The 13,895-nt window shown below is 48.5% G+C and overlaps 1 protein-coding gene across 2 annotated transcripts; it reads left to right on the top strand.

Moving 5' to 3' along the window:
• The first annotated feature begins 8,768 nt into the window (after nucleotides 1-8,768).
• LOC127296666 (uncharacterized) lies at nucleotides 8,769-13,239 on the top strand. Of its 2 annotated transcripts, XM_051326843.2 has the most exons (6): nucleotides 8,769-8,964; nucleotides 9,425-9,566; nucleotides 9,738-9,793; nucleotides 9,908-11,629; nucleotides 11,729-11,864; nucleotides 12,331-13,239. In XM_051326843.2, the coding sequence occupies exons 2-6, from the start codon at nucleotides 9,509-9,511 to the stop codon at nucleotides 12,978-12,980; spliced, it is 2,622 nt and encodes an 873-aa protein (XP_051182803.1). In that variant the 5' UTR covers nucleotides 8,769-8,964; nucleotides 9,425-9,508; the 3' UTR covers nucleotides 12,981-13,239. The 2 variants fall into 2 exon arrangements, with proteins under 2 accessions (XP_051182803.1, XP_051182805.1); XM_051326845.2 differs by lacking the exon at nucleotides 8,769-8,964 and having other exon boundaries at nucleotides 9,396-9,566.
• The last annotated feature ends 656 nt before the right edge of the window (nucleotides 13,240-13,895 follow it).

Raw genomic sequence — 13,895 nt, 5'->3', positions numbered from 1 at the left:
GAGTCGTGCTAGAACCAAAAATTAGTTGTCACACCCTGGTAGTCTCTTTGTAGTACGGTGTAGGAACAGACTTAAGATGCTTCCAGAGATTGTTTCTGCCGTCTCGGGCAAAAATCAACGGGGGCCGGGCCCGCCATGCCAAAAAGTTGTCACAATATCACTCTTCACGCCCAGTTCTAGGGCGATTTACACAAAAATAACCCTTTTGTCAAACTATAGCACAGACTGACCCTCCGGCGAAACTATTTCACTCATCTAACCCTTTTGTGTGGCGCCCCTCTCATGGGCGCCACACATGCCCATGTGGCGCCCCTTCTGCCGGCGCCACAAACCCATCCGACGTGGCCCGTCGACGCTGAGCTGGTGAGCCGATCCGACGTGGCAGGACGTGTGGCGCCGCTCTCGCCGGCGCCACACTTTGAAAGTGTGGCGCTCGTGGCAAGGGCGCCACACATCCACTTAAGTTTGGCCGTGCGCGCCCAGCCAGCCCGACCCTTCTTCTTTCTTTCTCCCTCTGTTCTTCTTCTTTCCTCACAGGCGGTCGGCTCTCTCTCTCCCCCCTCTCCCCCCACCAAATCCACCACCAAATCACCAGATCTGTCCATGGAGATCGTTCCCAACTCGTTCCTTGAGGTAATCTCCTCCGTTCCCCTTCTTTTCATCCATTGTTTTTGTGTATTTGGTTGAATCTACATGTGAAACCCTAGATGTGGATTTGGTAGATTTGAGGGTGGAGATGCATTTGGTTGGATGTTAGGGTTGTTGAAGTAGGAGAAATGGTAGTGTGCTAGTTTGTATGGGTAGACTATGTTGATTATGCTAACTAATGAAGATATGTGTGTATGTGTTGTTCCCATTATGCTAGGGGGATGGAAAGAATTGTTCATGTTCATCATGTGGACAAGGATGCTTTCTTGAAGGGAAACATAGAGCCGGAGCCGGAAGAGGTTGACTTGGTGTTTGACCTTAGCCCTAGCTTTGCGGAGGTGGTAGCACAAGTGAGGGTTGAGTTGAATTGGAATGAGCCAAATGATGGTGTTGAGCTAGAGGGAAGGCATAATGTGGGGTTTGGAATGCACACCCGTTGGAAGACAATGCGTATCAACTCCGAGCAACGTTGGTCCGTTTACAAGGAGACGGTGGCCGGGTCACAAGATAAGGCTTTGGAGTTGTTTGCAACCAAGACGGTTGATGCTCGTATCGATCTTGACCTTAACCGGCCATCCTCCCCCGTTCGAGAGAGGAGTCCACCACCCATGAGCCAAGAAGAAGCCACTCAATCTCCCATTGTCCAATCTCCCATTGCCCAACAACCTCCGTTGGATAATGAGTATGACGAGCATGACGATGGTGATGATGGTTTCAAGATGAATGGCAACAATATCGGTGATTTGGATAAATATTGGACGCAAGAGGAGATGGACCACTCCATTCCTTATTCCCGATGCTATGCGTCGGACTCGGATGATGATGGACCAGAAGAGGAGGTTGACGAGGATGGCTTGACGGCTAAGGAAGCCGAAAGAGCCGAGATTTTCAAGAAGGTAACCGGACGGGATATCCGGGTACCATTGTTCCGTGATGTTAGTCTTGCGGATGGAGCCGTGGTTGATGGTGGCAAAAGTTTACTTCTTGGAGCTAGGCCAATATCCAAGAGAGATGTGGATGCTACGACGGCTATGATCTCTAAAGGGCTCACGTTTGATACCTTCTTGGAATTGAAGATATGGTTGAAGGAGTTCTCCATTAAGCATCATCGCCCTTACATTGTTGTTCACTCGGACTTGAAGAAGCGGTACACGCTAAAATGTGTGGATAAAAGGTGCCCATGGGTTGTCCGTGCAAGACCTTTCAAAAAAGGGCCCTCTTGGCACATAACAAGTTGTGTAGCCACTCACATGTGCCGGGGGGCCGAAGCTTGATGGCAAGGATGCGCAGCCGGACCACCGTCAACTCACATCCGAGTTCATTGCATACAAGCTCTCGGCGGAGATATCATCACTTCCTATCATGAGCATTAAGTCCGTGCAAGATACGGTCAAATCCCGGTTTGCCTACGACGTCAAGTACGGGAAGGCATGGAAGGCCAAACAAGCCGCATTTAAGATGTTGTACGGTGATTGGGAGGAAGCATACAACCGAGTCCCTAGGTTGTTGTTAGCGATGGCCGCAACTAACCCGGGCATGGTGCATGTGGTGGAGCCTTCCGCAACCAAAATGACATTGCATGATGGTAAAAGAGTGAGGGTATTTCACCGTGCATTTTGGTCATTCGAGCAATGCACGAGGGCATTCGAACATTGTAGGCCCGTCATAGCCGTGGATGGTACCTTCTTGACCGGGCAGTACAAGGGCACACTATTGGTGGCAATAGCAAATGATGCGAGCAACCGTTTAGTACCACTGGCTTTTGCATTGGTAGAGATTGAGAACAATGATAACTGGGAATGGTTTTTCCACATATTGAGGACGAGGGTCATACCACCCTCAAAGGAAGTGTGTGTCATCTCCGATCGTCATCAAGGAATTCTCAATGCGGTGGAGCTTGCAATCCCCGGGCATGCTCCCTTGCATCACCTATGGTGCATGAGGCATTTTTGTGCAAACTTCTACCGGGCATGCAAGAGCAAAGAGTTGTCTGACCTTCTTCAAGATTGTTGCCTCGCTTGAGGAGCTGCCAACTTGAGCAAATAGCGAGGGAGAGGGCCAATAGGATGCACCTAGAAGAGGTGGCTAGGGAGGCTGAACGCATCAAGGAGGAAAGAGCTCAAACGGAAGATGCAAAGACGGAGGAGCGCCACCACTTCTTCGATTCGGTCGTTCAGTTGGCTCGTGACATAAGGGAGAAGGAAGAATTGGCTGAAGAATCTAAGAAAAAGAAGGCGAGGGGGGAGGGAGCCTTTGCCACGCAGTGATGTCCGTTTGGCTATGTTCTTGTTGTCGAACCTTTTATGTTGTCGAACCATGATGTTGTGTGAACCTTGATCTTTTCGAACCTTCATGTCGTTGAACCTTATTGTAATTGGAACCTTGATGTCGTCGAACCTTATTTGTCGTTTGAACCATTATGCTGTGTCGTACATATGTGCAATGTTGTACTCAAAACTGTTTGAATATGGTGGTAGGATTTTTCATGGTTTTAACACAAGTCAATGTGTGACGCCCTCCGCACTGGCGCCACACTGCACTGTGTGGCGCCCGTGGCATCGGCGCCACACATACCAACATATATCAACTTCTGGGTCGAAAACATCCAGGGGCTCCGGACGATTAGTCCTTAGCCGTTTTGGCGAGCCTCTTTGTGTGGCGCCCGTGGCATCGGCGCCACACATGCTAGTGTGGCACCCGTGGCATCGGCGGCACACGATGAGCCTCGCCAAAACGGCTAAGTCCCAGACGATTTATCTTACAGTATGTTTTGGGCAATTACAAGTGGATGTGTGGCGCCCTTGCCACGGGCGCCACACTTTAGCGGCGCCACACGTCCTGCCACGTCGGATCGGCTCACCAGCTCAGCGTCGACGGGCCACATCGGATGGGTTTGTGGCACCGGCAGAAGGGGCGCCACATGGGCATGTGTGGCGCCCTCATGGACGCCACACAAAAGGGTTAGATGAGTGAAATAATTTCGCCGGAGGATCAGTCTGTGCTATAGTTTGACAAAAGGGTTATTTTTATGCAAATGGCCCAGTTCTAGTCGCAGTGTGTGTGGGCTCCGACTCCCGTAAAAAGGTAGCTCAGCTGCCCACGGCCATGGCACAGGTGACAGGCAGGCACGGCTGGAGGCACCCAGCGCGTCTGTCTGCTCACGTGGACCAAAAGTAAACAGGCAACAGGCCACGGCAAAAAAACGCCGCGAGGGATGATGGTGACTCGGGCGAGCGGCTACCGTAAATTCAAACGCCTGGCACGTCGTACGTGCGCGGTGCACATCTTCAAGGGAGATTGAAGCTGGCCTGTACGGTATGTGTATGTCCCGAACCGGAACAGTGCGACAGTTATTATGCCAATAAGAGTACAAACAAGCGGTGAGGTACGGTGTCTCATTCCCCACGAGGCTAAACTTTTGCATACTATGATCAATCATCACACTCTTGCTTCATAAAATTAAGAGCGAAGTCCGTTTGTGGATGTACGCGGGGGCTAAGTGTTTGGGTGAAATAATGTGGGGGGAGTAATCCCTTATACCATTTGGCTTGTACAGATTATCTTGTCTAAAACATTTCTTTTTAATTAATAGATTTGGGCAAAACTTTTGCCTCTGTTCAAAAAAAAAATCAATCATCACACATTCACACAAGTATATGCAAATGCCTTTTGTACATAACAAGCAAAACGGTTATTTTGTACTACCTCCATTAAAAAATCTGATATTTTAAAAAAGTAGTTTAATTTTTTAAAAGAGCCTTATATTTCAAGAATGGGATAATAGCTGAGCAATCTAGAGCGAGCCCTCCAAAGGACATGAGGAGAAAGAAGAAGAAACGGATGATAAGTGGGAGACTATGATGTCCAAGTGGGATTCCACCTCCACATCTATACTTTCAGTTATAGATAGACTCTTATTTTGGTGGAATAAGTGGGATAAATAAAATTTGGATTTATTTAAAAAGGAATAAGTGGGATATACTCCCTCCGTGTACATCTATTTTTGGCCTAAGTCAAACCTTTTTAAAAGTTGTCTGACTCGTTGTACACAAATGTAGCAACATATGGCATCATGTCGAAATATTATGAAACTACATTTTAAAACGGGTCTAGCTGTATTAGTTTTGTGTCATAAATACTCCTACATTTTTTCTATAAAGTTGATCAAAATTTATTAGACTAAGGGCTAGATATACACCTATTTGTCCATGGAGAGAGTATAGATTTTTTTTTTCTTTTTATTCTTCTAACGTCCTCGAATCAAAACATGAGCTCGACTGCGAAGTCACCTTGTGGCTCGACAATTTCTCGAACAATATGGGCATAGCTTCCCATTGTTCCTTCCTCCAGGTTCTTGATAACATTCTTGCAGTCGCTCGCCACCCTTGTTCGACGCGCATCGAGATCCTTAGCCAGCGCTATCGCCTCCCTGCACGCCAGCGCTTCTAGGGTTTCCGCATCCGTGCGTCCCGGGAAAACCACCACGGACGCTTCCACGTAGACGTCACAGAGAGAGTAGACATGTGGAAGGAGATCCCACTTATCCTATTTTTTCGAGAAAAGGGCCACATGGCCCCAGTTTTTGCAGTGGATTGATGGGCCCGATTCGTTGAAACCAGTATTGGCGAATAAGGCCTGGATTGTTAACGAGGGCTGGCATGGAAAATTTCAGTGCAAGCCCTTTAAAACCCGGCTTGTCGAACGAGGCTTAAAAGAAAATGACCCATTTTTTACATGTAAAATACTGCTAGCATAGTTTTGTTTGGATATTTGCCTTCATTTGATCTCGTCTTTACTTAAAATTCTACCCCCTCCGTCCATTAATTGGTGTCGGAAGGTTCGTCCAAATTTAAATATATCTATGCACTGAAAAGTGTATATATACAATTGAATTTAGATAAAAAGGAATTGACATCAAAAAATGGACGAAGGTGAGAGTATTTAATGTCTCCATGTATCCTATTTGACGGGAGACGGTGGGAATGAAGATGGGAGGGTGATCGACCAACGACGAGGCGGAATGTGGCAGGAGGAGGTTCGGCAATGAAGACACAGTGTGACATGTGGCGGTGCGCGCGGTCACACGGGAGACCTTGCGTCCCGGCAGTCCTGGCCGCTCGAGCCTAGGCTAGCGCGGGCTTCCATCGCCTTGCAGACTAGTCGCTGGTGAAACACGTCGACATATACGACCGTGCATCGCGACGCGCTGCCGGCCCCGTCTACGTACGTGTGGGTGGGCGTACGCATACCGTGTAGCGTGCGCAGCCATGCTGGTGGTGGGCAATCATGGCCCCCATTTGCGATTGGCCGCGGAAAGCTCAGCATTTGTTGTTGTTGTATGTATTGGGCAGAGATGGACGGGGCCAGGCGGCCAGCCGCTTCAGAAAAGCGACCGATCACCACCCTTCACTTCAGTGGCAGGCCGTCCCGGTACCAGCGTGGGCTCCGGCTCCCCGTAAAAAGGTGGCACCGCTGCCGCTGCCGGTGCTGCCACGGCCACTGCCTCTGCCACGGCAGCGGCCGGCAGGCACGGCTGCAAGGAAACACATAGGCAGAGCCAGCTCGACTGCCTGCAGACCGAAAAGGCGAACCGCTGGACGCCACGGCACAAACGCCGCGCGCGCCTGAGCCTGCGGGCGATCATTCACGCTGCGTTCGTGCTAAACGGAAAAATCAAACGCAGCACGCGTTGCCGTTGCGTCGTGCTGGCCAGAGCTGATCCGGCGTCATCCAACGGCTGTTGGCGGAGTTCAGGGCGCGGGGAAGGGAGGAACATTTGGAGCTGGCGAGCACGGCGTCCCGCGTCCGGAACCGTGGATTGCATGAACATGCAGACGAAACAGGGGTACAAACAAGCGGTGAGGTGCGGCGTCTTATTCGGCCAACGGGCTTACACTTGTTCCCAATGTATCTACTCTTTGTCTGTACTCTCCGGCTGCACGATTGCGTGTGAGGACGTTCTCTTAGGTAGGTAGGTAACCCTCAACCAAACAATGACGCATAATAATGTTAAAAGAAACAAAAAACATCTCTTTAAAAGAAATTTCGCATTCATAAATTACTACTATACTCGCAAAGAAGTGTATTTTGTGCATCGCAACAAAGAATGATATCGGGGCAACGCGTATCCAACGGTGTGTCATTTGATCTCTGTACAAGTTTATTCGTTTCTGCGCTGGTGTCTGTAATCATCGCTAGGTGGTCTAAGGAACCATTTGCAATTCTGTTACTCCTAGGGCCCTTTTGTCCGTTGTTGCTGATTATTAGTAGACACCAATGGAATTTCCGCAAACAAAAATGTTTTAACCCCCTTTATCCTCATACTCCTTATTAGAGTTGGGCGGTAGATGGGGAGAAGGGGATGGAGAAGCAGAAAGGAAGGGACAAGGAGGATAGAAAGAGGGAGGAAGCAAATCGACAAGGGCGAGGCGGAACGCGGAGGAAAAGGGTCAATAACAAACATGACATGGCTAGTGGCAACCTGGCTGAACCAAATGTATGATGTAAAGTGAAGGGACAAAGTGGGCGAGAGAAGAGTCCACAACATATAGACAGATAGAGCAGAGCAATGTGAAAGAGGTCCTAACTAGCGGAAAAAAATACCACAAAAGGGATCATAGATAAGGAGGTAGAGAGCAGGCGGAGCGAAAGACGCTCTAAGAGCCTTCTAACAGCTTGCCCATATTTTGGTAGAATATCTAAAACATCAAATATTAGGATTTTTCCACCAAAACTGCTCAGTAGTCGAAGTATCCCGCTACACATATCCATATATTTTTGGGTACTCCGCATGAGAGCTGGGCGGCGGATGGGCAGACAAGGAAGGTGAACGTGAGAAGCGGGGAGGAAGGGATCACGAGGAGAGAAAAAGGGAGGAACCCGATCAGCAAGGGTAAGGTGTAATGTGGAAGAAAGAGTAACGAACCTGACATGGTTACTGGCAACCTGGCTGAACGAGCAATCCGACTTGCAATGGAGGGAGAAAGCGGGCTAAGAAGATCCCACAATGCAACAATGAGAGGTACATAACAGAGCAATGTGAAAAGGTATCCTAACTAGCGAAACGATACTATGAAAATGGTCGTATATAATGAGATAGAGAGCACGTGGAACGAAAGACGAGAGCCTTCTAACCATCTTGCCAATAATCCGCTTGAATATCTAAAACATAAGATATTTGGATTTTGCACCAAAACTGCTCTAGCAATCAAAGTATCCCACTACTCCTAACAATTTTTTTGGGAAGTTATCCACACTTTCTCCCCAATATCCAAATATGGATCTTCCTACCTCGCCTCCAATAATTCCAAAAATAGCACGGGAATACGATGGATCGAGTTGGAAATTTACATGCCTGGTTCACCTTTGTCGCTCTCCCTGGCCAGACTCCTGTGACGCCTTTCCTTCCTCATTGTCGTCCCTCCACCGCTCTTCGTTGCGATCACGGAAAATTCAAAGGTGGTGTGGCGCTTCAGCTCCCCCTCCCCTTGCATGTCGCCGTTGCTATGGCCCACGTGTCCCTACACGCTGCTAGGGATGGGTAGATATGTGGTGCCGTCATTGGGGAGTCCACTCTTGCATCGACAAAGCAGAGGAAAAATGCCTCCTCACAACCCATCAGTAGCGGCTGCTAGACTAGCATCGTCGACGGGGGCATTTGAGAGCTCTCTATGCATTCATCATCTTTATGTTCACACACCTTTTTTTTGTGTTGATAACCACGGTCGTAGACTTAAGTTTGCACTTCAGATTCGAAATTTATGGATTTGAAATGTTGCTTAGCACATGATGATGAAACTTGTAATTATCATGTCATGGAAGTAGAAGATAAAAATATGTATATCAAATTATCTCTAACAGTTCTTGATACCATATTTTCACTCTACCTATAATTAGTTTGGATAGCTAAAATATGGATAAACTGTTAAGAGATACTCCGACAGATGGAAAAGAACACGAAGAAAGTGGCCGTAGGGAGGTAGAAAGTGGTCGCACTGTAACAAAGCAGCAACAACAACAAGAGGATAGACCGAACGGTCGCTGGCAAGTCCAGTTCATCTCGTTATATGTCGCCACCTTTTCCTTTTCCTTTGCCTCCTCCTCGATCGGCGCCGTTAATCCAACAACCAACTCCCCGCTACGATACAAAAGCTCAAGAACCCACGCACGCGCGGCCGCACCCCCACCCACCCCACGTCTCGCTCCCTCGCTCTGCCTGCCCCTACAGCGCCGGTGGGGGCCTCCGCCGTTGCCGGCCACCGGACGCCACCGCCGCCGCCGTCGTCAACCTCGCCGCCGCGCCACACTCTCGAGCTGGTTCGTACGCCTCGCCCTCGCCTCCTTTCGCTTTTCTCGCCTTGCTGTTTCGTTGTTTCGTTCTTCCCTGCTTCCTTGATCCGGCCCCTTCGCTGCTTCCTCCACGAGCAGTGCTGCTCGCGCGGTCCGGCGCTCCTCGCCGCGGAATTCGACCGAATTGCAGCCAACGGGAATGGGATCTCGCCGTCTCCGCCCCTTCTCCATGCTATTTTCCGCCCTTTCCGCTCTTCTCTTCGTGTGCCTATTCAGGGGCTGCCTACGAACAGCGGAGCAGGGCACTTTTTTCCCTCGTCGTTAAATCTCCCTTCTCCTTTCCATCGGTTTAATTAGCTTGACACCAGCCCGAAATCTCCATTCCTCCCACCTCTGCCTGCTCGCTCGCTCGCTTCGATTTGAATTTTTTTTAATACAGCCTTACGTTTTCCGACTAGTTTTCACCTCAGCTGTTTCTGTTCCTCAGGCACTAGCCGTAATTCGGCGGAGGCGATTTTCGCTGCAGCCACTGGCGGCGGCGGTGGTGGCAGGGGGTTGGGAGGAATAAAGAATGATCAACCTGTTCGATTTGGGCGCTGGAGCCAGCGCCAGGGTCGCCGCCAGAGATGGTAACGCCATGCAACTACCGAAACTGGCAATGATTTTTCTCTGCTTGCATGATTATCTCTCTGACGATTTCCGTTGGAAAAAAAACGAAAGTATTTTTGGATGATTGCTTCTTCAGTTAGCGGAAGGTGTGGGATGTCCTAATTATGCATGGATCTTCTCCTTCCTGGCAGGTTCTCCGGTCAGAGGAACCCAGTCGGACCGGAAGGAGTACGCTGATTTCAAGACAGTAAGCACAGTCGTCTTTTTTTTTCTTCAGATGTTGGGGAGTTTGTTCGGTGTCAACTGTCAAATCTCGAGTGTTTACAGTTTGCTGATCAGTGCGTGATCCATGTGTGGGCAGGTGAGTGGCAACATGAAGAGGAGCTCGTCCGATAGATTGGGCGGCAGTGGCACGCCCATGAAGATGCTGATCGCGCAGGAGATGGCGAAGGAGGGGGACACAAACCAGAAGACCACTAATGTCATAGCAAGGCTGATGGGTCTTGATGACGGTGTGGCCCTTCCCAAGCCTGCTCAACCTTCCAGCAGGAGGAGATCTTCAGAAGGCCACTTATCGACCACAATGGCAAGGGTTAACAGCCAGATGTCATTTCACAAGCACGCGAGCTCTGCTGAAAATGTGGAGTATAAGGATGTCTATGAAGTGGGGTACCAGCCCCAGAGGAGTGAGCATTTGAGCAGTGATTCTTCACGAAGAGGGACACCGCATGAAGATCATGACCGGAGAAGGATGGATCTTGTCCGGCAGAAGTTTGTCGAAGCGAAGCAGCTAGCGTCACATGAGAATCTTCTCCAGTCCAAGGAGTTCCATGATGCTCTCGAGACTCTGAATTCAAATAAGGACCTGTTCCTTAAATTTCTCGAAGAACCCAACTCGCTCTTCGCGAAGCAATCTGGTGAGTTTCATTCCGCACCAACGTCGCCCCAGCGGAAGCAAATAACTGTGTTGAAGCCTGCCAAATCAGCGGAGGTGAAGAGCGAAAATGCAATTCAAAGTCATGCAGTTAATGGGGGTAGAACAGAGAAAAGAAATCTCCATAGGAAGCCCAATGCTGATCATGCTAGAGCAGAAAGGTTTCCAAAGAACACTCGGATAGTGGTCTTGAAACCTACCTCTGCAATTACCTCAGTAGAGCAGTTTCAACAAAATGGTCATGGTAACTCTGATGATTCAAGGCGTTTGAGCGATGAGATACACTGGTCAGCACACGGCATGTGCCACCAGCATGATGAATGTTTGCAGGGTAGCATACAGTCAAATCCGGTGGACCAAGATAGATCATACTGTAATCGTGCTGAAGAAGAAGGCAGTAGCTTTAGTGGCTCGGAGATTGGAAGTCCAACATCACGCCATTCTTGGGATTACGTCTACCGGTTCAGCAATCCTTATTTTGGCTCGTCTTTAAGCCACGCTTCTTGTTCTCCTGAGGCACATGTAGCAAGGGATGGTAAGAAACATACCTCTGATAGGTGGCCAAGTGCATCTTGCAATGAGATTAACCGAGAAAAGGTGTTGACGCGAAGGAGCTTGAGCACACTCGGTGAAATGCTTGCCATGTCTGATATGAAGAAAGAAGAGGTTGTCGATCAGCTGGCTGCGAATGCCAGCAACCAGGTGTGTGGCAACGAACTAACACTCGATGTACCATCTAATTGTTCTATTGATGGCGCGCAAGCAGAAACCTCCATCAAGAAAATTTCAAGGTCAAAATCTGTTCCAGTCTCTTCATCAGCCTTTGACAGCCTGCGCTTAGATACTAGATCTTCAGATCCTCAACGTAGAGAACCCACAACACCAAAGGAGGAGGCCAAGCCTAGGAACGGGAAGTCCTCTCTCAAGGGAAAGCTTTCAAGCTTCTTTTCAATGCGTAAGAAATCCGGAAAAGAGAAGCTTACATCATCTCCCTTGGTGGGCTTGAATGGAAGAATTCCTCCGGACAGTAATGCAGTAGCTGGTGTATCACTACAAGATGATGTTGCTTCGGAAAATTCAGAAGACAAGCTTCAGTATGCAACAATAGTACTTCCAGTCAAGGAGGCAGAGGCACCTTCTACTTCTAAGGTACTTTTGTTTCTTCATTTTTGTTTATGTAGATGTAAACTTCACTTTCTTCGCACTTGGACGTGTTAGATTTTTTAAGTTGGTTTGATGGTTTTGCAGGCCATAATTTCTCTTGAGAAAGCACTCTCATTTGAGATTCGAAATTCCCGCTTTGATCAGCCCAGTCCTACGTCAGTTCTTGATGCATCGTTCGAGTCTCCCAGTTCATCAGAGAGCGCAATTACTGCCAAACAAGGTACATCATTACTGTCGTGTAATATTTTTTCCCCAATCTGACATGTTAAATGCCGCGCTTCATGATGAACCCTTATTGGTACTCATGAGCTCTTAGTAGTAAGTATCCATAATGTTTACTTAATCTTTATTGGCCAGGCCACAAAATAGAGTAGCCCTTATTGGTATTACTGTGAGATGTTATTGTGGACATAAAGTTAGGCTATAGTAAATTAGCCATAATGTGTAGTAATTAATCTTTGTTGGCAGGCCATAAAAGATAGTGCATGATACTCCACGATATAATGAGTAATAAGTAATTGTCTTTGTGCTTCATGATATATTAACTCTTATTGGTACCACTATGAGCAGCTATTGTAGACATATAATTAGGCTATAGTAAGTACCAATGAAATCTTTGTTGGCTAGGCCATAGTAAACATAGCAATAGCTCCTTCTCTGAATCTCAATATTTTTCTTGCTTGCAGAACCTTTATCAAGATGTCTTCCCATCGGGTCGGTCGCGCGGACTTTATCATGGGATGATTCTTCCGAGGAGGCTGTGCTGTGCTCTAGCAAAGAAGATTGCCACGAGCAAGAGCAGCATGAGTTCGTTGAGAAGATTCTATCTTCCGCCGGTCTCTGTAAACAGACAACCAGCAACATCTTCGTCCGGTGGCATTCACCCGACAACCCTCTGGGTCCAAACGTGCCTGACCAGTTCTTGGAACGCAAGGTGGAGGACGCCAAGTGCAGGGAAAGGCGCTCAAACCAAAGGCTCCTCATCGATTCCGTCAACTCTGCTCTGCTGGACATTGGCCAGAGCAAGCTCTGGGGTGCGTACCCGGGCACTGGATCAGTTGTTAACGCACAACGAGTTGCTGCCGGTGACGAGCTAGTCGCCGATGCGGCATGGAAGTTGGTGAGAGGCTGGCTCTCCGACGAGGAGACGTGCATGGTCAATGGGTTGGACAGTGTGGGCGCGGCAGCGGATTGGGTTGTCGGTAGGGAGATTGAAGGCAGAGGATGGTCCGAGACGCTGCGGCTGGAGGTGGATGAGATCAGCAAGGAGATATGTGGGGAGGTCCTGGGCGAGTTGGTTGAGGAGGCATTTTCAGAATTTGCGAGGTGCCATTGATGCTATACTACTGCTTCTTTATTTTTTTTTGGGTCCCTGTCTGCAGTGGTGTCCACCAGTGTGCTTTTATTTCCAATCTGGTGGTGACCGTTTGCTGGGGCTCGGCTCTTGGCTCCGTGTGTGTAAAGTGTCCCTCTTAACTTGTCCTGTATGCTGGAGTCAAGTGTTCCCACTCTCCCCATATCTCTCTGTCACATGCCGTTACAATCGATACATTCTACAGCAATAATGATCATGAATACAGCTGCATTTTGAGATATTTGTCCACATCTTATTTTCTGTATAAGGTCAGAGAAACAAAAAGGACTGAAGACAGCTCTAAGAACTGTGCAGGCTTACTGCTAATTGGAGGTTCCTATAGAAAGATGTACTACCACTTGCAAGCAAATATTATATATGAGCAACTGTGTAAGAGTCCATGTGAACATGTGCATCCTTCTTCGAAATCCTACAACAGTCCAACTGATCATCTTTCATTCCACCTTGTCTACTGATTATTATCTTGTCTTCCACTGCCCAACTTGCAGCAGGCCACCTGCACTGAGTCTGAGGAGGAGGTGAGTAGAAAATGGCCGAGGCAAGCACCAAAGTGCATTGACATTCCTGGAGGATAACAGCCTTTTCCTTGAAGTGATGGGCATCCTAGCATTCTTTTGTGGATCCAACCAACAAGGGCTTAACTCCCTAGACTAGATGTGCCTTTTTAGCAGGCTTTTTTTTAACTGCTTTTTAGTAGGCTTTGTTTGCCCCTTGCTAATCAAGCAGTGCCACTGATTGCTTAGCCCAAGTAATCGTGGGTTACTGACTTGTCTATGCCGGTGCTTGCAGTTGCAGCGGTCCCTTGAGTCTTTAGATGATCTGTCTCCCTGTGGTCGCCGGACCTCGCGGTCCATGACACGGCACGGAGCGTTCCTT

The sequence above is a fragment of the Lolium perenne genome, chromosome 4 (genome assembly GCF_019359855.2).
Source record: "Lolium perenne isolate Kyuss_39 chromosome 4, Kyuss_2.0, whole genome shotgun sequence".
NCBI lineage: Eukaryota > Viridiplantae > Streptophyta > Magnoliopsida > Poales > Poaceae > Lolium > Lolium perenne.
Note: the sequence above shows the minus strand (reverse complement) of the source record. Positions and strands in the feature narration are given on the sequence as shown.

What these genes read in the sequence shown, in the direction of transcription:
- LOC127296666 (XM_051326843.2), top strand. Translation starts at nt 9,509, where the DNA reads ATGATCAACCTGTTCGATTTGGGCGCTGGAGCCAGCGCCAGGGTCGCC. An exon ending in AGGCACCTTCTACTTCTAAG is followed by an intron (nt 11,630 to 11,728) that starts GTACTTTTGTTT and finishes ATGGTTTTGCAG; the next exon opens with GCCATAATTTCTCTTGAGAA. An exon ending in CGCAATTACTGCCAAACAAG is followed by an intron (nt 11,865 to 12,330) that starts GTACATCATTAC and finishes TCTTGCTTGCAG; the next exon opens with AACCTTTATCAAGATGTCTT.